Here is a 25951-nt window from a genome sequence, read left to right as displayed (position 1 = left end):
CCATATTGCGAACGTTGGAGGTGTGGAAAAAGTGCCGGTGTTCCTTTTTTTGGGTGCGGGTGAGGATGGTGTTAATGGTGGCTGCTGCGGCGTGGTAACGTTCCCCCTTCACCTCGACGAAAGCAAAAAACATCTGACGTTTGGCTATTTAAGCAATTTTTTTGTTCCTAAACTTCAACAAGTGCAAAAACATCTGTTGTTTGACAAGTTAAACTATATTTTTTTGACAAGACTACCGTATTTTCTTGCAAAAAGCCGTATTTGTTGCTAAAAAAATGATTATATGATGATTATATGGCTTATATGCGCATAATTAAGACTCAACATCCTCAAAACGCAAGATAATGCGGTTAATACGGTCATTTAATTCAAGATAGAGAAAAGATAAACAGATAAAAGGCTTAAAGAAATTAATTTTGACGTCTATGAATGAAATTCAAGAAAAAAATTAACTGTATCTTGCATAAAATGTATAAAAACTATCTTGTACCTGCCATTGCTCGCTCAGGGCGCCGCTATCTTAGTCACATGACTTCCGTTTTGAATTTGTCTATATGCAGACGATCAAGTATATCATAAATAGCACATTTTTCTTCAGATTTTCCCTTCAAAGTAAAACATTTTTACTCCCTATTAAAACCATGAACATTGAAGTGAACATTGTCCATCAGGGGTCGGCTTATACGAGAGAAATTGTAAAATTCAACGATTTTTAAGGCCGTTTTGAGGGTGCGACTTATATACGGATGCGACTTATATACGAGAAAATACAGTATGTTTGAAAGCTGGCTTCTCAAACCTAAAATTCAACGATTTTAAGGCCATTTTAAGGGTGCGACTTATACACAGATGCGGCTTATATGCGAGAAATAATGTTTCAAAGCCGGTTTCTCAAAATAATAATTCGCTAATAATTCAACACAACGCCGACAACATATAATCATAAAGTCGCCAACATATTATATTTCATAAAGACACCCCCCTAAAAATCTGATGGGGGTCCACATGGGGGGCGCCCCTACTCACGGTTGACAAAGTGCCACCGTCCATCCGTCTGTCCCGTCACACCTTGCCGCCTTTTAAAGACGGGGTGGGGCTGTGGGTACCCGTGGAAGTGGGCGGGGCTACGCTTTTTAACAGGCTGGCAGCCCGGGAGAGTTTACGAGGCGGGATGGGTGCCAAGAAAGACGTGGCGAAGGGGGACGGACGCTGGGGGGGTCACCGTGTGTCACATTGAGCTCCGTGGACATGAATATGGAAGGTGGGGGGGAGGCAGCTGCGCCTCAAATTGGGGTGCGTCCATGTCCAATGCATTCATCCAGCCCGTGCATGAAGAAAAGGGGTGCATTTTTTTATTTTTTTATTCATTGCCACCCGTTTGCAAATGGCGCTGGATGGCAGAATGTAAATGAGCTGGTTATTACGCAGTAGCGTTCATCAAGCTGAGCTTGGAAAGACTTCAATGGCCCTGATGAATATGCATGCAAATTTGTTAATTAAGTTAATTATTCTGCTGAAAATTCATTTGTCTTCCCAAGGACGTTCCCGCGATGATTTTTTAACACGTTTCCATTAGTTATGCACGGGGAGAAGAGAAGAGAAGAAAAAAAAAACACTCCGCCGATCACCTTTTTCCGGAAAGTTAAGGCCAAAAAAAAAATGGTAGAGGAAGGACGCCGTGACGGGGTTACGGGAAATGCGGGGAAATGTCGATGGCAGCTGGTGACGCCGGAGGGAAAGGAAGGCAAAGCCAAAACTAAATAAAAAAACAAGGCCCACTTTGTAGGATAGCTGCGGGGCGATAATGTTGTGTCCGGGTGGGGTCGTTCACCCGGGAAATATTTGGACTAGCATAGCGACGTATAATAGGCCATATGCAGAGCAATATTTGATATTTTGAGGGAAAATATAAAGGCGAGGAAAAAACTCACTCTTTATCCTTTGAAGATTTTTTACCAAAAACATTTTTTAAGGAAGTATTTGTGGAGGTGTCTGTGTGCTATATTTCATCATTCATTTTCTGAACCACTCACAAAGGTTGTGGGGGGTGCTGGAGCCTGTCCTAGCCAACTCTGGGCACCAAAATTATATCATGAAAGAGAGTTTAATATCTAAATATCTACTGTTGAAACCAGCTCTCAAAATTATATTCACCCAGGCAACCAAAAGTCCGGGTGAACAAACGTCCGGGCGACCAAACGTCCGGGCGACCAAACGTCCGGGCGACCAAACGTCCGGGGCGACCAAACGTCCGGGGCGACCAAGCGTCCGGGCGACCAAACGTCCGGGGCGACCAAACGTCCGGGGCGACCAAGCGTCCGGGCGACCAAACGTCCGGGCGACCAAACGTCCGGGCGACCAAACGTCCGGGCGACCAAACGTCCGGGCGACCAAACGTCCGGGCGACCAAACGTCCGGGCGACCAAACGTCCGGGCGACCAAACGTCCGGGCGACCAAACGTCCGGGCGACCAAACGTCCGGGAGACCAAACGTCCGTTTTTGCGGATGTGGGAGGAAACCGGAGTACCCGGAGAAAACCCACGGAAGCCCGGGGAAAATATGCCAATTAAACCTAGGATCAAACTCACTACCCTTGAATTGACTGAATTTATGTTGTGTTCATAAAAAGTAGTGGTTGGCAATTTAATGGTTAGAAATGAACAGTATATGCAAGTTTATAAAAGTAAAGAAATGAAGTGAAAAAAAAACAAGCCAGATGGGGACATTTTTGCACGCAGGGTGCCGTGTTTGATACATCACATAACCAATCTTACAAAAAGCGTCTAAGCCTACTGGCCATGTCCAGATGTTTGATTTGTTAATTAAGTCTCCATGGTAGTTAATCGCCATTTTTTTCCCTTTTTTCAATGCGTGACAACAGCAGGTAAGTATAAAAACGACCCTGAAATGAAGACATTCAATGTACAGCTTCCATTTTTTTCTTTTACGCTACAACAAACATTTCCCAAAAGTGGGAAGTTGACCAAAATTCCCAAACTATAAATTGACCTGTCAATCAACTGCTAGCCGGATCAAAAGGCATCTTATTTCCCTCTAGTGGTAAAACATGCTACTACAAGCCAAACAAACAAATAAAAACTGTTTTAAAATCATATTTACACCCACAAACCCTGTTGCGACCACTCCCAAAAATTATTTTAAATTAAATTAGTTGAAATACTAAATGTTTTGTGGCTTAGCGTGCTAGCTAGCTTCCTGGCTTCTATTGACAGATATTTTGAGCTATTCTGGAGTCTCTTATTTGACAAATTCACTCACAAAAAACAAACAAAAAACAGTTGTTTACCGTATTTACACCCTCAAAACCTGTTGCGACCATTCCCAAAAATTATTTTGAATTAAATTAGTTGATTACTACAATTTTTGGTACTTAGCATGCTAGCTAATTTCCTGGCTGCTATTGACACATATTTTAAGCCATTCTGGACTCTTATTTGACAAATTCTTTCACAAAAAACAAACAAAAACAGTTGTTTATCGTATTTATTCCCCCAAAACCTTTTGCGACCTTTCCTAAATATTATTTTGAATCTAATTAGTTGAATATTTTGGGGGTTTAGCATGCTAGCTAGCTTCCTGGCTGCTATTAAGATTTTGAGCCAGCCTGGAGTCTCTTAATTGTCAAATTCACTCACGAATGTGTGATTAAGTCATCCATATTTGTTTACTGGCACCCTTTTTTTATTCTTCCCTTCATCTAGCGCGAAAGCCCCGCTCGTAATCGATTCGAACGCACATTAGCACGCGACAAGATTCGATCAGTAATGCCCACATTTGGCCCGACTTCCATTCAAGTGGCATATGGTGCCACTAATGACGATTATGGATATCTCGGGGGTATGAAAGTGAGGAAAAAAAGACAAGTGGGGAGTGCATGGCGTGAACCGGGCTCGGGCCCGAACGGCGCCGCCGCCATTTCGCTTGCCGAGAAAACAACAACAGCTGTTTAGCTCGTGGCTAAAAAGCGATACGGAACAACAATATCGTTTGCTGAGAAAACGATCTGGGGAAGGTAACAAAATAGGATGCCTTTCATTGGCGTCACTGCGGGGTAGAATACAAAAAAGCTCTGCGGCCTTAACGGTTACAATTTACTACAATTAAGTCAAAATATGCCTTTAATCTCTTAAATTTGATGAGGTTGTTGTTCCTCAACAAACTTATTACGGTATAACTTGGATGGACTTTGCTTTGTGTACTTTTGTAGGGGTATAATAGTTCAAAATGGAGGTAACAAAGGGCTAAAAATGCTAACGAACAATAGCAAAACTAGCCCATGAAGGCTAATTTATTGAATTGGTAGATTGGATTTAGTTGAGCCATTTTCTTTGTAAAATAACCTTTAAAAATACTGATTAGTTTCATTCTTGTGGCGACCAGGGTGTTCATTTTTGATTTTTTTAATCTTTTGTAGTTTCTATTAAAACCAGGAATATGAAGGTGGAAAATATGAATCAAAGTGGGTCTTATACGAAAAAAAAACATGAAATTCAACAAATTTTAAGGCCATTTTAAGGGTACGGCTTATATGCGGATTTGAAAAAAATACGGTAACCATTTTACCCATGAAATTAAAATGGTCTCGTGGTTAAATGCTAACAATTTTCTGTCTCTCTGTTTCTCCAGCTGACCAGCGACCAATCTCAGATCTGCTCATCCTTTCGCCCAAAGATAGGCTCTGGCACCCCCGCTATCCAAGGTAGGAATGATAAACAAAAGAACAATTCCAACAATTATGAGTCTTGATGATATATTTCCCTCACTCGATTATTATGTAGAAATCAGTAACAGTGGGACTTTAGCGCTAACTATTTCCTCACCTACTTTAAAATGATATATGGCACATTCTATTACGTTTCAATGAAAACATATTTCGGCGGAGTTCCCACGTGAACTGCCTGGCAACGTGCGACTGCTCTGCCCTTGACTTGTATCAATTCATCTGAGCGTGCTGGATGGTTTAGTTAATTAAGCTTAATCTACCCCCAGAGACGCATATAGGAATGCTGTTACTGTGTCCTAGCCCCTAACATACCCACACACCCACCCACATACCCACATTTTACACATAAACACATCTCTACCAGGCATAGATGGTCAAATATTTTAAAAGGTGAGCAAAAAAAGCCACAATTATAATTACAGATCTACTTTTTTTGCAAATTTTTACCCCAAAAATGAGTTTTAAAAAGGAATACACGCCCCAGTGAGTTGGTTCCACACGAGTAATTTTAATCATAAAAAAGCAGTCTGTTATGGATTACATTTTTTATGGATCCTGCTGCTACGAGCTGATTTGTTTATTTTGAGTCACATGTACAAGGTCAATTCAGGGAGGGGGTCGTGCATGAGAAAAAAATTGAGAATTTGAAAGATTTTTTCTGAAAAGTGAGGAACATAGACGTGAACAAAAAATCTGTACCGTATTTTCTGGTTTATAAGACGTTTTTGTTGCTAAAAATGACTGAATCGAGGGTAAGGCTTATATGCGCACAAATTAGAGGGTTGTTTATTTGAAAATAGGGAAAAGAGTTATCAAAAAACCCTAAATTTGAAGTAATAAAACTTGGCTAATAAACCTAAAACTGTGCAACTGTGAAAATGTAATTAATGCCTTTTTTCTTAATGGTTAGATAAAAACTAACTCATACTCAATTTTTTATGTTATATAAATGCGTTTTGGAGTTTTATTATTTTTTATTTCTTATTTTTACTTTATTGTGTCTCTCAATCTAACTTGACTGGTGGTCGAGGGTCGCAGTGACGCAGTTGGTCCAAACACCTGTCAATCATGCAGCCTAATTATTCCCAACGGGTGCACGTGTGGATATAGAAATAACACGGGATAGTTTGGCCACGCTGAACAATTTTAAGTCAATTAAACCAGACTTCCAATGTTTATGGGCTAAGGTATGTTTGTTCTTTATTCTGTATTTCCTTTTTTTTCTATTAGCTTGTTCGCTACTTTGTATATATCGTCGTTTTTTGTACCAGGAAGTAGGCGGCGATAGCAGGTGGCTGTACTATAAATAGCATTACTATGTACCTATGGACACGTTTATAGTTGGTTTATAGCCGTACACAAATTCGATAAAACACGGGGAAACTGTTTTATTGTGGTAAAATAAACAACGACGTTGTTCTAAAGCGTCAGCTGGGGCATTCCGGTGAATTGAAGACTGCTTATTCTACTGTATTTGCGTTTTTTTGACTCTTCATTAAGTGTCATAAACGTACAAGCTAATAAAGAGCAATGTTACAATGCATTGAATTGTATAACGGTGTTGAATAAAGTTTTATTATTCAAATTCCTCTTATAGAACTAGTCCACAATGGCCACCTCTGCCTCATCAGTCGGCCAGAATCAGCTGCAGAGAATCATCGCAGATCTCCATGGTAATGACGTCACCCAGCGATAACGCACCTATGCTCATCATCACAAGGGCCGCGGGGGTGCTGGAGCATATCCCAGCTAACTATGGCAGTAACATGTATTCATTGTTGTTGTTTTTTTGTGCTTGTTTTGTCAGTGCGGCAATTTAGTCGCCATATTTGGACCCCTCTTTTTTTCTTCTTCTATTTCTAGATGCTGTGATGCAGCTCAGCCAATTGCACAAAGAATATTTGGAACCCGTGACTGATGATAGTGTCATTTTGCATAAGTTCTTCTACAAACTTGAATACCTGCTCCAGGTATGATGCTAACATGGGTACAGAAATGACACTGGCTTCAACTGCAAGTTATATGCACGAGACAAAGAATAACATGCTAGTTTAACTGACTTTAAAAAACGTGACAGATGGGCAGGGTCAGCACAAGATAAGATACATATAAAAAAGTGCATCCGTTAACAGTACATCTGAAACATAAACAGAAAAAAAGGACTAAAGTTTTAACATACTCATCACTCATCATAAAAGTAAAAAGTATAAAGTACAAAGTCAAGTCAAAAGGAATGTATTAAGAAATATTAAAATGTCATTTAAAAAAGATAGAGGGCTGTAAAACATGAAAAACAAATAAAAGTGGACAGAGCTACTGCTTCCGCGTGACGGCGCCATCTTGGGGAAAAAAAACATTATTTGTCGTAGGGCCGGATTCAAAAGCCTAACGGGCCGTATGTGGCCCGCGGGCCGTAATTTGCACACATTTGCTTCAAATTCTTACATATACAACATCTTGCTTTTTCCAGTTTGACCTGAAAGAGAGGACTACCTTTCTCGGCCAGAGAAAAGACTACTGGGATTACTTCTGTGACTGCCTGATTAAGATCAAGGGTGCTAATGATGGCATCCGTTTTGTAAAATCCATCCCCGAGGTAATCCCGCTCTGCAACACACACTTGTCGAGACGAGGCATGCCGTGCGAGACCGGCACAGACACAAATACACGGAGCGTATTATCATGTAACTAATCCTACGGCCATTTCACTAGCCTTCGTTCTAACCGTGACTACTCTATCTTCGTCTGCTCGTTCCCGGGATTCCAACCTGGTGAGCTTCTTGATATTAAACATATTACTTGGTAGATGGCGACTAGTTTGTAACAGTTTGATAGAATGGTTATTTTTGGCTTTTTAGTGAGCTTTTTTGTAGAAGGCAAACTTTCAATATGTTCCTTATAGTGAACTGCTATGTGTATATTTTAAATCTCAGGCTTGAAAGGGCAAGAAACCTTAATTGGGAGTATAGTAAGTATTTCTAAGTAACTGGAATTTAAAAAAGATGCAATTCTATGGTCAAAGTTGCTATTCATGATGGTGATTTGATAGGAAATGTCATTTTTTAAGTGTTTCATAATTGAAATTCCTTCATTTTTAGATTTGTTATTTCTTTAAAGATATTTTTCATTGATATATTGTTATTTTAGCGAAGCGGATCATTATCTACATTGATTTCTCATCTTATTTTTTTTCTTAAAGAATATTTAGCAAAGTTTTACTTGTATACTATGTATTTTTCCAAAAATGCTAATGACAGCTATGCTAAGAGATTTATTTTTTGTTTATTTTTGATGCCCTGTCTCCAAAATCAAGCACGTAGGTTCATCTAAAATAACAAATCATCGGATTAGGCACTTTGGATTATTGACAGGACGCCATTTTGTCTTCAAGTGTCAAAATGCCGGCATGTAAAACATTTATTTTCCATAACTGTGTTTTTGTGTTCTCAGTTGAAAACCTCATTGGGCAAAGGAAGGGCCTTTATTCGCTACTCGCTTGTTCACCAACGCCTTGCCGACACGCTGCAACAATGTCTCATCAATCAGAAAGTCACAGGGTGAGTACGTACTTTTTGTATTTTTTAGAAATGTCATGTTTTTGTGCCACTTTTTCAGGAAGTGTCTCTTATCTCTTCCCGATTTACAGTCTCTCCTGGTTCTCAATGCAAATGTATTTCAGGCTTTAGATTTTTTTTTGCATTATAGTCATGTGGGGGAATATTTTTATAGAAAACAGTACCCAACACAGGTTTCCTTCATCAATAAACTTCATCGTACATTTTCCTTTTAAAACAGTAGCCATATTTTGTTTTTCTTAGTGACTGGTATTATGCCCGGAGTCCCTTCCTCGACGCAACCCTCACCTCAGAAATTATAAACCACCTTTACGAGCTCAACCAGATCCAATTTGATGTGGCGGCCCGAGGTTACGATCTTGACATCGACTGGCCGTCCTTTGCCAGGTAATCGACTCATACTTTCAGATTATTTTATTCACATTGAGTGAAACGTTGCAATTTTTCAAATCCTAAAAGCTCCATAAAATGAATTACAGTCGTACCTCTACTTATAAAATTCATTGGTTCCAGAACTTTATTTGTAACTTGATTATTTCGTGAGTAGAGTATGACTTTATATGTCAATTCCATAAGTAGAGTATGACTTTATATGTAAATTCCGTAAGTAGAGTATGACTTTCCAGGCCGCAATAATAGTACCAAGACAATTTCAAAATAAAAAAACAGATACAGAAAATGCTTTTACATTCAGAGGGATTTCTTAACTTGAAAATGTCTTACCTTGAGACATTTGTAAGTAGAGGTCAGACTGTATGTTATTTATGTCTAGGACGATACATATTCAAGAATCAAAAATGGTTGCATGTACAAATTTTAAAATACCTCCACTGCCAAATGTACTCATCTAAAATGTTATTTTTTGGGGTCACATGGAAGACGGACGCTAGGGTCTGGCTCTTTATCCCTTTCGTGGAGGGCGCCCAGTCGTTGCTCCAGTGTCAACAGCCTGGTCAAGGTATAGAATTGGAATTAAATCCCCCTTATTTAAAATTCTGATATGCTGTAAAGTATATCTTTCATCTGCAATCCAGTTTCAGGAGGTACCCATTCCAAAATTGAGTCTCCCAGGACGTCCCACTCCCGGAGACCCAGAAAATCTTGATCGATCTGAACTCCTGAGACAAGTGGAGCAATCGAGCAAAGAAGCAGCCGAGCTAAAAGATGTAGTTAAAGATCTTAAGGAGCGGTTGCTAGAAGCTCAGAAAACCACCAGCTCAAGGATGGATGTCCGGAACCACTATCAAACATGTTGGGAAGAAAACAATGGAGAACTCCAAGACAAACTCGCCGCCACGGAGAATAAAAACGTGGAGCTTCTCTCGAAACTAGATGAGAGCCTCAAAGAAAAGGGTAAACAAACTGCAAGCTTCTGCGAATCTGGATGGAAAATCCACGAACTCCTGGAAAAACTCAAGTCAACGGAGGAGAAAAGACTGGACGCCAAGAGAGAGGCCGACGATTGGGCCAGGAATTGCGAACGTGTTTCTCAGGAGCTCAAGATTAGGGAAGGAGAGTTGAGGGTTTGCACCGAGAAACTGGCTGACGTTAAATCCCGGAGCCAGGACGAACGTGAAGAAACCCTCAAGCGATTGGAGGAGCTGCAAAGTGCGGTAGGGCGGATTCAGGGTGCCTTGACATTGAAGGAGAAGGAGAGTGGGAATTTGCGAGCACAGCTTCAGGGCTTGCAGTCTTCCTTGGAGTGTAGAGAACGTCAGGCGGAAGAGCTCAGGAGGAGGTTGCAGGAAGAACGTGATGAGATTCAGAGACGATGTAGCGATAGGGATAGCCAGAATGAAACCCTGGAGGTTCATTTGCAGGACCTGAGACAGACCCTGCAAAGTAGAGAGAAGGAGCTGAATGTCAGTTCGGAGAGCATCCGGAATTTGGAGGAACGTGTAGAAGAGTTGAAAGCGGAGAATGAAAGTTTGGTTTCTAGACTTGAGGGGAATGATGCTAATGCTTGTGAGAAGACGGGGAATTTCAGCAAGTATAAATCTCATTGTTGTGAGTTAAAGGGGATCAATGCGGCGCTACTGCAAGCCATGGAGAAGAGTGAGGAAAGCGTGGTGGAGATGACAAGGGGACGAGAAGTTTTGTTAGTTCAGCTCGCCACGTTGAGGGCGTCTGAGAAGCACTTGAAGGGAAGGGTGGAAGCAGCCGATCTGTGCGTGAGAGACCGGGAGAAGAAGCTCCTTGACGAGAACCAGCATCTGGAGGAGCTTGTCCAGAAGACTCTTCTGGAGAAGGAGCATTTGGTCGCTCAGAAGAAGAGCGTTGAGCATGAAAACAAGGAACTGGTCGAGGCCCAGTCTTCGTTGAAAAAACGACTAGTTGAAGCTGATGAGGAGGTTGATTTGCTCCAAGCCAAAGTTTCTAATTTGGACCAAAACCTCATAGAGTCTCAGAAGAGTCACACGGATCTGTTGGTCAAATTCCAGCAAATGGAGGTCAAGCTACAAGAAGAGATAGCTAGATGTAGTCTTCTGGAATCTCGAGCTGAGGAGCTGGAGAGCGGAACCTCGGAGCAACATGACGAAAAGGGGGCGGCGGAAAACAACGAAAAAATGCCAAAGCTTCTCCAAGATCACTTACCCGCCGAGACCAAAGAACCCCCGTTCAGGTTAGTGCTCGCCGAGGCTCAGCTGGAGCTCAACTTGAGGGAAGTTCATCGCCTCAGAGAGGAGGTAGTCGAGCTCAGGGCTCAACTCCTGGCCGGCACGGAGGAAAAACTCAAAGCTCAGGCTTGCCAGGAGGTAACCGAGGCCTCTAGGGAGGACTTACGAATCCTGGCGGAACAGCTCAAGGGTCAAGTCCAAGAGCTCAACAGACGGCACGTGGACGAAATCCTACGTTCCCGAGAGCGAGAGGAGGCCTTGACCCGAGAGCGAGATGGCGAAGCCCTGGCCCGGGCTGGACTAGCCGCCGAGGTGACGGCCCGTGGAGAGGAAGTCGACGCCCTCAAGAGGAGATACGACGCCTTGTGTCGGGAGAACTGCGACTCTGGTGAAGCCCTGCACCGGGCCAACACCGAAACGGCCGAGCTAGGCGTTCGTGTCTGTACGTTGACGGCTGAGAAGGAAGAAGCTCGCCTCAGGTGGGAGAGTCTCTCCGAGAGGCAGAGGGCGCTAGAGGAGGAGGCGGCGCAGGAGGCCTCAAGGCTGGACCGGGAAATGGAGCAGCTTCGTCAGGAGAATCGCCAGCTCCTCGGGAAACTCCGTCACCAGGAGGACCTTTGGACTACCACGCATAGTCTGCAGGAGGAGTTGGCTAAGGCCCAGGAAGAGGCGGAGACCATGCAGGAGCAGAGCCGGCGGGAGATCGAGGCGCTTCATTTGGAGCTCGACAACCAGGCCGTCAGCCATAGTGGCCAAATGCAGGTCAGGAGAGCAAATTGTGGATGCTTTAGGTTAGGAGCAACATTTGGAAATGTGGTGATCAGCCTAATGATAGATTTGTTTTGGAATTTAGAGTGTCAATGAAGAGTTGATGGATGAAAGGTTGCAGATGATGAGCGAGCAGGAGAAGGCGTTGGAGGTGGAGAGGAGGCTAAAAGGCTTGGAGGTAAGATGATTGCATCTAAATTTCTTTCAGTTTTCACTATTATTGTTGACCGTGGAAAAATATGGGAAAAAACCTTAAGGCGTTTATGATGAATGATGATTCACCAAAAGAAAGCGTGTTGAGAACACATTTTTAAACACAGTTTATGCCTTTTAAGCATTGCAGAACCTTTGGTGGCCCTCACCGATGTTCGCCTATATTTAACGTTGAGGCAAGTTGATTTGAAAAAATAAAAAATAAATAAAATCCAGAACTTTTTTCGTAACTTGATTATTTCATAAGTAGAGTATGACTTTATAAGTAAATTCCATAAGTAGAGTATGACTTTATATGTAAATTCTGTAAGTAGAGTATGTATTTATTTGTAGAAAAAATGAATGCACATATATTTATATAATATCACGCTTCAGTTTAGGTCAGCTGCAACACATTAACCAAACATAAAAAATAATTTACAAATACTGACGGTTCTAATACAGAATATATTTCATTTTATGTACATGTCCACTAGCTTAATGCTAATGTAAAGTTGAATATACCAATCCAGATACCAGGATTTATATTGAGGTATTTTTGCTGAACATTTTGTGAGTTTATAGTCAGCAGCAGTAGTAAAAAAAAAAAATTTGAGTATGCGACTGTTTTAAAATGGTGAAGTGCCCCCCCAAGTATTATGCAGGAAATAAACAGCCATCTGACATTGTCAATCAAAACACAACATTATTGCCTTTTGTAAAGCCAGAATTGGGGATGCGTTGTCTGCAGGTGTTTCATTGATCCTTGTGTAGAAACTTGCTGTATTTTATGTGATCGTTGCCAGGCCGACGCGCTCCGATACCGACAACAACTCACCGAGAAAAGCATCCAGATGGCTCGGGCTGAAAATCTCCTTCAGCAAAAAGAAGAAGAGCTAATCCATCTGAGAAAGAATCTATCAAGGCGAGACATTGTTTGCATATACTATATATGTTTACATAATCCATCCTGGATGGAATTAAAGCTGCTTTTTTTTTCTTTTAAAAGCGTGGGTATTGAGAAGTAATGCTTGTTTTCAATTCAATTTTGTTATACCTCCAGGAATTGATTTTCTTTACAAGTAACTGAACAGACGTCTCATGGAAATTATTGTGCCGTATTCTTTGGATTATAAGTCTCACACATAAAGGAAAAATATAAATGTCGCTTTTTCGGGAAGGCCATTTTATTTGATCAGAAACTAAGAACAACCAGACACCAAAGTCACAATAGAAAATGGAAAAAAAACAGGCTAAATAGTCATCTGTCACCTTTAAAAAAAAAAAATAGTGTGTCAGTGGTCAAAGAGAAAAAAAATACATATATAAATTGTACTTGAGCCAAATTATGGAGGGAGAAAATGTGACTTATAGTCCAGAGAATACGGTAAGCTGATTTTTATTTTTTTCTGATTTACTTGTATTTTGCAAGTAGATGCCAGGAGGAGTTAAATCAGGTTCAGCAAGTGTGCCAAGAACTGAGGGAAACTCTAAAGAGGGTCACACTGGACAAGCAGAATTTTGACCTGAGGACAGCCGCCGAACTGGACGACCTATACCGCACCAAAGTCAACCTGGAAGAAAGGCTGGTGGAGCTCCTCAGGTACTTGCCTCTTAAACTCCCTTCACTTTGTGGAAAACTATATCACAACAGTTGTGGCATTATTAGGCATTTATTTAGGCCACTGAGCCTTTGCGTATGTCAACTTTCTTTTCGGATAGGGACAAAGATGTGCTGTGGCAGAAGACGGACGCGCTAGAATTTGAGCAGAAGCTGCGCGATGAGGAGACGGAACGCGACATCAACCACTGCCTTAGTTGCCACACCCCGTTTGGCTGGTGGCTCCGCAAATACAACTGCAGGTCAGACACATGCCAGAGGCAGACAGACTCCACACGCTCTACATTTATTTGCTCTTTAATTAAGCACTCGAGAGGCTTAAATGTCCTTAAAAATGTATATATAATATATATATTTTTTATATATATCTAAATATATACACACATATACACATATATACACATATATACACATATATACATATACACGTATACACGTATATACACACATACACATGTATACACATGTATACACATGTATGTATACACATATATACACATGTATACACATGTATGTATACACATATATACACATGTATACACATGTATGTATACACATGTATACACATGTATACACATATATATGGACACACAAATATGCACAAATATACACAAATATACACATATATACACATATATACACATATACACATATACACATATACACATTTACACATATACACATTTATACACATTTATACACATATATACACAGATATACACAAATATATACACATATACCCACATATATATAAATATATATACATACATCTATATATATATATTTATATATATAGTTATTTGTGGAAATTCACTCAATTATTATAGACTGGATTGATGGTGAAAATTGAGGGAGTACTGTAGAATAAAATAATTTGCATAAATGACTTTGGTTTTACAGATTTTGTGGTCGTCCCTTCTGCCACTATTGCCTGGCAAACGCATCGAGCCACCAGCCGGGAGGCGCCAGAGATCGCTGCTGCCGGGACTGCTCCAAACAGCATGGCGTGGAGGATGAGCACCTCCCAGAGGAAGAAGCTTTCAGCAGTACGCCAAGCTCAGCATTAAGCCGTCTGCTGCAGCCCTTGAGAGCCGTGACGGGCGTTTTGGGTCAACAAAGATTACATTTATTATCATTTTTTTAATGACATACCCTGAAAATATTTTGAATGTATATGTGTATTCTCCAGGTGCAGGCGAAGGCGAACAAATGGAGGACGCCGTGTTTGACATCATCACGGAGGAGGAAGTCAGCGGTGTCTCAGAATACGACTCATTTGCCACTGCCTGTTCTTCTGGTTATGGACAGCTGGTGGCAGCAGAACTGTATGTATCTACCACAGTTTCCCTTAGACACTCACAAAAGCATGCATAAAGAAAGAGGAAAGACACACACCCTTTTTGATTTTCCATTGCAAAGGAAAATGGGCGCTTGTTTCAATTCCCCAACGGCATACTGCCTTTTCAGTTCTTTTGTCCATTTTTTATTACATTCTGAGGCCCTGATTACATGGCTAACCAATTCTAAAGACGCCCACGTTTTTAAAACACATTCACAATCTCATCACTGGACGCAAAACAGTTTTGAATAAGGATGGACAAAACGTCCATTGTTGACGTTTAAATTATACTCAATGTTTGCTGATTTGGTCCAAAATGTACAAAAAAGTACAAATTAAATGAAATTATGACCAAACAGTATTCACACATACTGATTAAGTACAGGCTGGATGATTGTTAAAAAGTATCAGGTGTCAAATTTGTGTACAGCGGTTTAGTGTTGTTCTATTTTTTTTTTTGCAGAAACAATAGCAGCATTACTGCAGGAGACATCTCAACTGAAGACCCTGAGGACCACCCTGGTGCTTTGCAGGACGCTGAGATTTGCCTGCTGAAGTCAGGGGAACTAACGTAAATATATATATATATATATATATATGTATATATTTTTTATGTACACACCACCACGTCCTGTTTAGAAGCTGTCACATGGTTTCCTATTTTTCAGGATATGTTACGATGAGAATTAATGTGAAAAACATATTAAAATATATTTTTTAAACAGGATCTTGCTGGAACTCAAAAAACAAACACTTATTGGCAAATGTAGTTAACAGCTAGATTCCAGGAATTAGTCAAAACCAAATGCTTTCACTCATTAATCATGACTTTTGCCACCTGCTCACCTTGTCATATTTTAACAATTTTATTCAGCTCGGCGTCGCCCTTCAAGATGGAAGATATCTCCGCTTTCGGCGACAGCTTTCGGGAACTTTTCATCCAGTCCAGCTGCTACAGCACCGTCACCCTCGGCGCGGGGCGACCTGGCGACACCGTCTCGTGGACGTTCACTTCGGAACCCAAAGGCATATCCTTCAGCGTTGTTTTCCGGGAATCTACGCGGACGCCGTTGGAGCAGGCCAAGGCACAGAAAAACACACTTACAAAAATATACATAACAGCGTGATGTTACACATTGCCATCAAAAAGTGTCCTTTGGTAATTTGATCAAAAATTGGATAATAGGGATATTTAGAGAGGCACTACTAGCTGAAAATCTTCGAAATTCAAACTATGTTGCCTATATTAACGTTATAAAGTCGTTCTAATCAAAGTTTTAATGACAAGAATTAAACATTCAACATTTTTTTTAACCTTTTTTACCTTAAAAATGGCCCAGGAAGTCCCTCAAAACTGATAATTGACTTTGAATAGAATGCCTTTATTGTCATTAGAAATGATCCCTAAAAACACTAACGAGTACCCAAAAATGCCCCAGAAAGTCCCTCAAAATTAATCAATGACTTTGAATTGAATGCCTTTATTGTCATTAGAAATTATCCCAAAAATTACTGTAACGAGTACCCAAAAATAGCCCAGAAAGTCCCTCAAAATTAATAATTGACTTTGAATTGAATGCCTTTATTGTCATTAGAAATTATCCCAAAAATTATCGTGACAAGTACCCAAAAAATAGCCCAGAAAGTCCCTCAAAATTAATAATTGACTTTGAATTGAATGCCTTTATTGCCATTAGAAATTATCCCAAAAATTATCGTAACAAGTACCCAAAAAATAGCCCAGAAAGTCCCTCAAAATTAATCAATGACTTTGAATTGAATGCCTTTATTGTCATTAGAAATGATACTAAAATTACCGTAACGACAATCCATATTGACTGGGAGATGCGAATAATGTCGTGTAATGTTTAATTAATGGTTAATTTTCCGTTTTCCATCAGGTCTTGATCCCTCTTACTCGTTGTAACTCCCACAAGGAAACAATAAGGGGAGAAATGAAAGTCCGTAAACCGGGAGAATACCTACTAATCTTTGATAACTCCTTTTCAAGGTTAGTCCTCTTTTTTTTTTCTTCTATTCATCTCGTCAAGCCATAAAGCTTATGACATGCTTTTATCATTTAGATTCATCTCCAAGCGTGTGATGTATCATCTAGCGGCGGAAGTGGATTCTCTGCCATGAAAGGAAACACATGTCAAAGTGCTGTCCGGAGGAGCGTATGGTAACTTATGCAAAGTTTATTTGACACATGAAAGCTCAGTAAAAAAAAAAAAAATGGGAGGGCACTTTAGAAATGTGGAAAGGAAAATGCATACTGTCTGTGATTCATCCTCAGAATTAGAGCATATAAATTTAAATCTGTGCTAGAAATAAGCTTAAAATTGTCACATAAGGATTAAAATATTGCCAAAATGAAGCACACAAATGTCCTCACAATAGGATGATATCTCAAGATAAATATTTGGCCGAAATTGTACTCGTATCTCAAATTGCTCGTATGTCGAGGTACCGCTGTAAGTGAAAAGGTAAGGATGAAGGTCAATATCCTCTATTTTTGGCTGTTATGTCTTTAAAAAACCTGTAACTTTTTGCTCATCTTGTAAATCTCGCCAAGCATCCTACGACTAATACTATTACTTCCTATATTAAGAAGAACAGATAAAAATGGAGTATAGATGCAAAGATATCCTAATGGTAGGTTAGGGGCATAATCGGGTTTAAAAAAAACGAACAAAAACAAAACATGAACATAGTCTGGTTTATATTGCCTTGCCTAAACTGGTTTATGCCAAGCCCCCATTTTGAAAGGGTCGCATGGAAAACATGTCTGGAATTTCCTGGAAATGTCTGGAATTTCCTGGAAATGTCTGGAATTCCCTGGAAATGTCTGGAATTTCCTGGAAATGTCTGGAATCTCCTGGAAATGTCTGGAATTTCCGGGAAATGTCTGGAATTTCCGGGAAATGTCTGGAATTTCCGGGAAATGTCTGGAATTTCCTGGAAATGTCTGGAATTGACTGAAACAGTCTCCAAAATTTTGATCAATATTTTCATTGATAATCAAGAGTATTTTTCTGTAGTTTTAATCGCCTACATGCTGTTTATAGTTCAAAATTAAGTTATATTTCAGCCTTGCTGGTGATTGGACATCAGCAGAGATTTATAGAAACATAGTTATTTTAATATATGTTGTTTTATGGAGATAGTATTTTTTTCTGGTAATTTAAAATCAGATCATTGCTGTTACAACGGGAATAATAACCGTAAAACATTTTCATTGGATTTCAGTGAATGCAATTTAGTATTTGCCAAGTTATTTTCAATATTATATTGTTCCTTAAAAAAATATGACGGGAATCCAGCGAATGTATTTGTTGTCAAATCAACATTGTTCATCACATTGATGCGAGACAAAAAAAAAAATCGTACTTATTTTATTCAAATGACCACTGACGTTAAGATGTGGAATTGGTATTTTTTTGTTGTATTATCAGCCTTTTATTGGAGAAACACTCGCTTGTTGTCCGTGATATTTGCATATTTTTATAGTTGCCTTTTATTACTTTAAAAATAATTAGAAATTTGGATTGTTGTGATGCAATCGGTAATATAATCAATGTTTTTAATGATCTCCTTTAAAATGATCACTTTTAGCCTCAAATCAATGACATTTTCATTGGGAACATTAACATTTGGAATGTTGACATACAGTAACTCATTTGTTACTCAAGAAAGGTTAAAATTGAGGTTTCAAAATGTGCTTTAAATCATTTTAAACTTGTCATATCACTTCAGGTTTAAAAAAGAAAAGTCTTAGTAGAATTTAATGAATGATTTTGGTATATAATGTCAAGAAAAACAAAAGCATGGTGTAAAAATCCTTACTGTATGCTGGGTCCGCCATTTTGGAGAGAAAAATATAGCATTTTGTCAGTGACCAATCACATTCTTTAATTTTTTGACCATAAAATGGGGACTGAATGGTGAATTGGACTTATCGTTATTAATTGCTCATTTTTGCTTGAATTTCTTGTCATTTTTGTTGGCTACTTTGACATTACTTCTTCATTTTGGGTCATTTCTTCTTGATTATTTTGCATTTGGTAAAATAATTAGCAATATTTTAAAACGGCAAGTAAAATTTTTATTTTTGGCACAAAAAAATTCCAAAAGAAAACTATTAATATTTACTATTATATCATTTCAAGCACTGATTGGTCACCATACAAGCTATATATTGCACTCCAACATTTGTTTACCAGAAGATAAACTTACTAAAAATAGGCAGCTAGGCGTCTTCATGTTTGGTATTATAAAGTATTTAAAGCGTTTTGAATCCAATTTTGCGTTGGCCTTATGTCTTAGTCACTACAGTTTAGGATTAAAAGAATAGTTAAAGAGGAGTTACATGTTTATTTTAAATGAGAAAGATCATAATAGAGTATCTTGGAATGCATAGTTACTAACTAAATCATGTGCTATCTTTATTTCAATGAGAAAACAATTTTATTCATACTCGTTTATACGACTTTTTTACTAACTCTAAAGACACAAAATAAATTTTAGACGTTTTTAATACGCGTGCAACATTTTCATAAATCCGATCATTGCCAAATCCAAGTGGACTTCCAAAAAAAAAATGGAAATATGCCTACAAAAAAGAAGTTTATTGTCGTCATTGTACCGCAATTCCACTCCAAAACAGCAAATTTTCTCACTCTTCCATTTTTTCCGAGGTCATAGTCACATTTTAAATTGTTTACCGCACTGTTTTGGCATGTTTACAAGCTCCGCATTTATTGTAGAATGCTTGAATAAAAAGACAGTTTAAGTGTACACTTGTGATTTTATTTATGTACACTGTTTTATTTATTAGCCGCTACGTGCTAGCTAGCTCTTGATACATGGTTTGAGAAACGGACTTAAGCGCTGTGGATTGCGTAATGTTTGTTGTTTGTTTTTCTTTTGTATATTAGCACCCGTGTGTAATGTGTTGTTTTAGCTAGGTGTCAGTCGGACGGAGGCTAGCGCCGTTCCTTCAAGGTTAATGATCTCATTGTAAATCATGTCACAAGCACCCGTCCGCGACCGCGCTCTGCCCTCCTTTCCCTTCCGTCTCCCGCGCGCGTACGTTAGCGCGCTGCATGCTAATTTGCAGGCTCTATTTGCAGGCTGGGACATTCGTATAGCGGCTAGTGGCGTCAATGGCGCTGAAAGATTAGCATTCACAACCAGTTTAAGGAATTTAGCCTGTTCTTCTTGGTTCAACTTTTTTTTTGGCAAGCTTTTACCAAAAAAAAAAAAAAACTCTTTAATTCTGTTAGTTTAGTATGAATGAGCTACAAAGTCGGGCCGGATCGGAGTACCCCGTCGGGCCAGAAATGGCCCACGGACCGCACCTTTGACACCCTTGGTATACATAATTTCAAATGATCTTGCTATTGTCATTAATGTAAGGTTTTTTTCTCCTGCTTATGTTGCACACTTTACTCTTATTTGCCAAAAGAAGTGAAGTTGTACAATTTTACTAGTACAGTAATACCTCAAATATCGTGGTTCATATAGACCAAAAATAATCGAAAAATAACGAAGTAGGCTCACTCCTATTAAAAATACATTTTTTTAATTTAGTACACAGAAAAGGCGCATTGACCATTTGAGAGAATTTTTTAGACTTTTAGGTGTGCCCTGTGTGTGAAAATGCGGTAAGTAAAATATATATATAATTAATAGCAAGAAAAAAAATTCTGGGATTACTTTAATAGGAAATGCAAAATGTGCAGTGTTTTACAGTGTGTATAAATGAACAAAAATTTGGCTGACATGCAGAGTAATGTGTGAGTGCGCCTCCATCTGTCTTCAGGCTGTTGTTGGTCGGTGTGTGTGTATAGGTGTGTGTGAGTGTGTGTGTGTGTGTGTCACCTCTTGGAAGGCCAAGCCCCCCTGTAGTGGTAATGTCAGACAGTGTCACTTTGCTGTCAAACAAAGAATAGGTTCAAGTGCTAATTCATAAAGTCCCTTCAGCAACCTGCTAACTTCTAAATATTTGACACCCAGTAAGTTTATTTGTGATAGTTGCTGGTCAAATAAGAAAATGAATGGAATGTAATTTTGTTTCATATGATCTGCAAGACCGTCCGCCAGGAAGGAAAGAACTCATCAGCAGCTGTACAAGGTAAAGAAGATATATTTTAAATATATATTCACTGTATGGAATTGTCATCCAACATTTAATTTCAAACTATATTTTGTGATGTTTATTCATATGCATATACATCCATATATATATATATATATATATATATATATATATATATATATATATATATATATATATATATATATATATATATATATATATATTATATACATATACATACATATATTATATACATGTACATACATATATTATATACATGTACATACATATATTATATACATGTACATACATATATTATATACATACATACATTATATACATACACATACATATATTATACACATACACACATGATATACATATACGTACATACATATACACACATTATATACATATACATACATACATATATTATACACACACACATTATATACATATACGTACAGACATATATTATATACATGTACGTACATACATATATTATATACATATACGTACATACATACATATATTATATACATGTACATACATACATATATTATACATACACTGATGTATATGTATACTTATGATTGGTCTTAACATTTGTTAAAGATTTTTCAGAATTTTTATTTATTTATCATATTATTTAATATCATTTAGATTTCATTTCCTCTAATATGATTTATTCCTTCCAACTAGCATCTGGTAGAGAATGTTCCTTTGTATTTATATTTAAGTAAAAGCAAAGGGAGAAAAAAAAAGCTGTAACTGCAGTCTGTAACTAATAATGTTTTCCAATCCCTCGCATGGCGTCCGATTGTTCCCGCAGAGACACACTTTGACTTTTATCTCAATTTGGAACGTCGTACGCCCGCCTTTTGTCCCCCTCAAGCTGTTAACCATCATGGCAAAACTCGTATGGCCACTCGTCTCCCCGTCGTTTGTCTAAATTCGTCTCTGCGCCAAATCGTTCTGTTTTTAAAGCTGGCAAGAATTGGAAAGCATTGCGGAGGGGGTGGAGTGAGAGGGGGAGGAGGGGGGGCGGGGTCACAGTTCACAGCAGCCAATCTTGTGTCTGGAGGTAAATAGCGAAATGGTCGCTTAATGGCTGCTGTTTCCATGGCGACGCGGACAGAGCATCGTGGGCACGCTGCGTCTCCCAAGATCGGGAGTGTTATTTTTAAAGTGACATAAGCCAGGAGATGAAGATTCTCCACTGGATGCTTGTACTTAAGGATGAGGCCAGGGGGGCGGAGCTTATGCGCTAACGTCAAAACGGGACAATGAAATTAAATCTATATAACGTTGGGATGTAGGGAGGGCGAGTTGATGGATTTATGGTTGGAATTATCTTAGCAGATATGGGCTTATGTCAAAAAGGGGTGCCGGAGACGTAGCTAGCCAATCACAGAGCAGGGACTTTTTTGGTTTCTATAGGTTTTATGGGACTTTTTGTTTTTGGCGTCCCCGTCTTTTGGGTGGTTAGCATTTGTGCTTTTTTGCTACATTTTGAAACTTGAAACAATGCTAATTTTGAAGGAAGCTTCTCATTGGTTGGTTGTTGATTATGGGGCATTTCCGGGCGACTTACTGTTGTTTTTGGGCCTTGCGTTTGACACGTCTGTTCTAAACAGACCAATTTTTTCCTTTAGCTGCGTTTCTTTTTAAATACACTACGTTTCCATGGCAATCCACTTGCGTTTCCTCCTTGGTTCGTTGACTTCAATTAGCGCAGAAGCCCACTTTAGCCACAAGCATGTGTGCTAATGTGTTTGAGAGCCATCTCAAAGGTTGACGCCGAGGACCTGAGAACATTCTAGTGCCCCCTTCCAAGGGTTTCTGTTCATGTTACTCGCATATAAGCCGTTTTGTTGCATTTCTGTGGAAGAAAAACAATGTGGCGGCTCGGTGGGTTAGTGGTTAGCACGTCGCCCTCACGGTTTTAGGGTCCTGGGTTCGAATCCAGACCTGTGAAGTTTATATGTTCTCCCTGGGCTTGCGTGGGTTTTCTCCGGGTACTCCGACTTCCTCCTACATCTCAAAAACATGCATGCTAAGCTAATTGACAGCCATATTTGTTTAGGATTAGCTCCAGCACCCCTGCGAATTAGGTTAAGAAGAACGGAAAATACATTAAACTGTGCTAAGCTAGCTGTTTGGACACTTAAAATTGCTCCAAGCTACATCTGGTTGTCCTTTGTCTCCTTGTGCTATGTGATTAGCTGCCAATCAATTCAGGTTGTCTCCAAAGTCAGTTGGGATAGGCTCCAGCACCCCTCGCGATCCTTGTGAGTATAGAAGCGATAGAATCCAGTTTTTTTGCAACATTCAAAAAGAGCGCAATGATGTCTTCAGCGAACATTTTGTTCCCGTCCTCTAAAGTGGGACACAGCGTAAGTCGCATCTGTGATTGGTCGCCCGGAAAAATGTAAAAAAAAACGAGCCTGTCACTCCAATTACCGACCGTTTTTTTTTTTCTTTTTTCTAATCAGAAGCATTAGTGTTAAAGTGGCGGGATGTGACTTTAAAGCGATTTAACCTTGGCTACGGCAGCTCATTACCGGCACCGCTCGGCTAATTACGGCAAACAGGTGCATCGCTCAGTTAGCATAGACGCGCAGTCACAGATTTCATTTGGAAATGCTGCGTGGGATATTAACCCCGCTAATTGCTAGCAGAAAAAGCTCCCAGCCCCAAACGCCCCAGCGGACTCAGTCCGACCCGTGTTAGCAACGTAAAACGGTTACAATGACTTTCCATTGTATTCTGAGGGGAGTTTGTCTTGTGTTAGCTTTAGCATTCCTATGGAATGTTAGCTTCATTGAAGATTCATTTGTTTGGAAAGATAAAGTCATTGAGTTTTTGTCAACGTTTTTAGAGTGAGACTGTAGGTATGATAGTATTTTTTGGGGGCAGAAATTAATATAAATACATGTATTTTCATATTTTTATGGATTAAATTCTCTGTCAATAGTACATATTTTTCAATACTCTAAATGTATTTAGCTATAACATAATATTTTACATTGTCTATTTTGTCCATTGTGAATTTTTGTTTAGTGCGACCTAAAGTCCAATAAATATAAATACGTTAAATATAAATGTTTTTTTCATATTTTTATGGATTAAATTCTCTGTAAATAGAATATATTTTTAAATATTTTAAATGTATTTGGCTATAACATAATATTTTACATTGATGAGTGTCTATTTTTTCCATTGTGAATTTTTTCGTTAGTGCGACCTATAGTCCAATAAATATAAATACATGTATTCTCATATTTTTTATGGATTAAATTCTCTGTCAATAGTATATATTTTTCAATATTCTAAATGTATTTAGCTATAACATAATATTTTACATTGTCTATTTTGTCCATTGTGAATTTTTGGTTAATGCGACTTATAGTCCAACAAATACAGCCAATGTGCCAGCACTATTCATTCGATATTTGTGTTTTTTGGGGACTGAATAGCAAATTGAAGCTTGCCATTTCCCCCCTGTTGATCTATAATTCATCTTTTTGTCCTTTTCTCTTCGCCTCCGCACCAGGGAGCTCTTGCAGGCCGCTCATGTAAACCACCAGCTGGACTGGCAAAGACCAGACTAAGGTGTGTATTCTATGCCTGTGTGTGTAAATGTGTGTAAATGTGTGTGTGTGTGTGTGTGTCAAAGAAAGAAAAATGGAGTGCCACAATGTGCTGACAGCAGCTTCCTCAGCAGATGGTTAAGACAAGACGGGGACGGAGCTACTTTGAGGACACTGAGGACATCCGGACTCAACTTTGTTGGGGTAAATTGCACATTTTTTTTAGTGTAATGTCTCTGAGGACAAATTTCAAACTTGAAATATCAAGTAAATATGCAATCTGTAAAGTACATACTCCATACTAAGGGCTGTCCTATTCATTTTGCGTCGCAGGCTATGTTAATGTCCACTAGGGGCGCTGAATCACCATTTCTCGCATATAAGACTCATTAAATTGTATTTTTTTACCATTTTCCGCGTATAAGACACCCCTTTGTGTGCCACATTCAGGCCACAAGCCTTACTTTTGACAACAATGCTCCATGTGACAAATTTCACAGTCATAATAAAAAGTAAATATGCAATCTGTAAAGTACAGACTCCCCACTAAGGGCTGTCCTATTCATTTTGCGTCGCAGGCTACATTAATGTCCACTAGGGGCGCTGAATCACCATTTCTCGCATATAAGCCTCATTGAATTGTATTTTTTTTACCATTTTCCTCATATAAGACGCCCCCACAAGGGCCACTACCAAGCCACGAGCCGCACGTTTGCCAACCCTGGTTCAAGTCATGTATTTAGTTCAATATTTTTATTTCCGAACTGGTTCAGATGGATTTGATTGGCAGATGGTTCCCCCGCGATCCTTTTTATTCGAGGCTAACGTTGCGGCGGTCACGTGTCTCGCCTTTTTCTCGTCTTCCTGGAAGAAAAAGAGCACACGGCGCTCTGAATCCACGTTGTCATGGCGACCCGGCGGTGCGGCGTTATGATGGAGTGTGGCTGGAGAGACGTTTGATTGTCACGCCGCAGGCGCACTCTCAGACTCTGTCGTCGGAATTGAGCTTGGATTCGTTACGGTTCTTTCTTTTAGGGCCAAAAAACTTCCCAAATCACAAATCCTATTTTTTCTTGTTTTTAACCCTGACTTGAGTACAAACAAAAATCTTTACATATCTATATATGCTATATGAATATATCATTGATGTGACATTGTGTCATTAGCAGTACATTTAGCATTTGTAGCATGTTAGCTAAAATATTGCTTTTCAGAAATTAAATCAAATAATTGGGCTTGATATGAATAGTTTTTAAATGTAGTATTATGTTATTGTTTTTTAAATTATAATTACATGTGACTTAAGTACAGGCAGCTGGGATTGGCTCCAGCACCCCCTGCAACCCTTATGGATAAAGCGGTTCAGAAAATGAGATTAGAAATAGCATAATAATATAGAT

At 39.2% G+C, this 25951-nt stretch overlaps 1 protein-coding gene across 2 annotated transcripts; it reads left to right on the top strand.

The window, feature by feature from the left end:
- Positions 1 to 5815: 5815 nt before the first annotated feature.
- LOC144201831 (FYVE and coiled-coil domain-containing protein 1-like) lies at positions 5816 to 17322 on the top strand. 2 transcript variants are annotated; one of them, XM_077724617.1, is made up of 18 exons: positions 5816 to 5932; positions 6343 to 6418; positions 6609 to 6715; positions 7216 to 7341; positions 8196 to 8302; positions 8564 to 8707; positions 9200 to 9278; positions 9355 to 11700; positions 11792 to 11884; positions 12705 to 12823; positions 13334 to 13501; positions 13621 to 13761; positions 14420 to 14628; positions 14715 to 14844; positions 15322 to 15429; positions 15733 to 15943; positions 16760 to 16869; positions 16943 to 17322. In XM_077724617.1, exons 2-18 carry the CDS (start codon positions 6355 to 6357, stop codon positions 16998 to 17000), a joined length of 4320 nt encoding a protein of 1439 aa, XP_077580743.1. In that variant the 5' UTR covers positions 5816 to 5932; positions 6343 to 6354; the 3' UTR covers positions 17001 to 17322. The 2 variants fall into 2 exon arrangements, with proteins under 2 accessions (XP_077580743.1, XP_077580742.1); XM_077724616.1 differs by having other exon boundaries at positions 14709 to 14844.
- The last annotated feature ends 8629 nt before the right edge of the window (positions 17323 to 25951 follow it).

This window comes from Stigmatopora nigra, chromosome 9, assembly GCF_051989575.1.
Source record: "Stigmatopora nigra isolate UIUO_SnigA chromosome 9, RoL_Snig_1.1, whole genome shotgun sequence".
NCBI classification, from domain to species: Eukaryota; Metazoa; Chordata; class Actinopteri; order Syngnathiformes; family Syngnathidae; genus Stigmatopora; species Stigmatopora nigra.
This window is presented reverse-complemented; position numbering and strand designations above follow the sequence as displayed.

Excerpts from the sequence above, each read along its gene's own strand:
- LOC144201831 (XM_077724616.1), top strand. The coding sequence starts at position 6,355 with ATGGCCACCTCTGCCTCATCAGTCGGCCAGAATCAGCTGCAGAGAATC. Across the intron at positions 14,845-15,321 it reads CAGCTGGTGGCAGCAGAACT|AAACAATAGCAGCATTACTG; the intron begins GTATGTATCTAC and ends TTTTTTTTGCAG. Across the intron at positions 16,870-16,942 it reads TTTGATAACTCCTTTTCAAG|ATTCATCTCCAAGCGTGTGA; the intron begins GTTAGTCCTCTT and ends TTTATCATTTAG.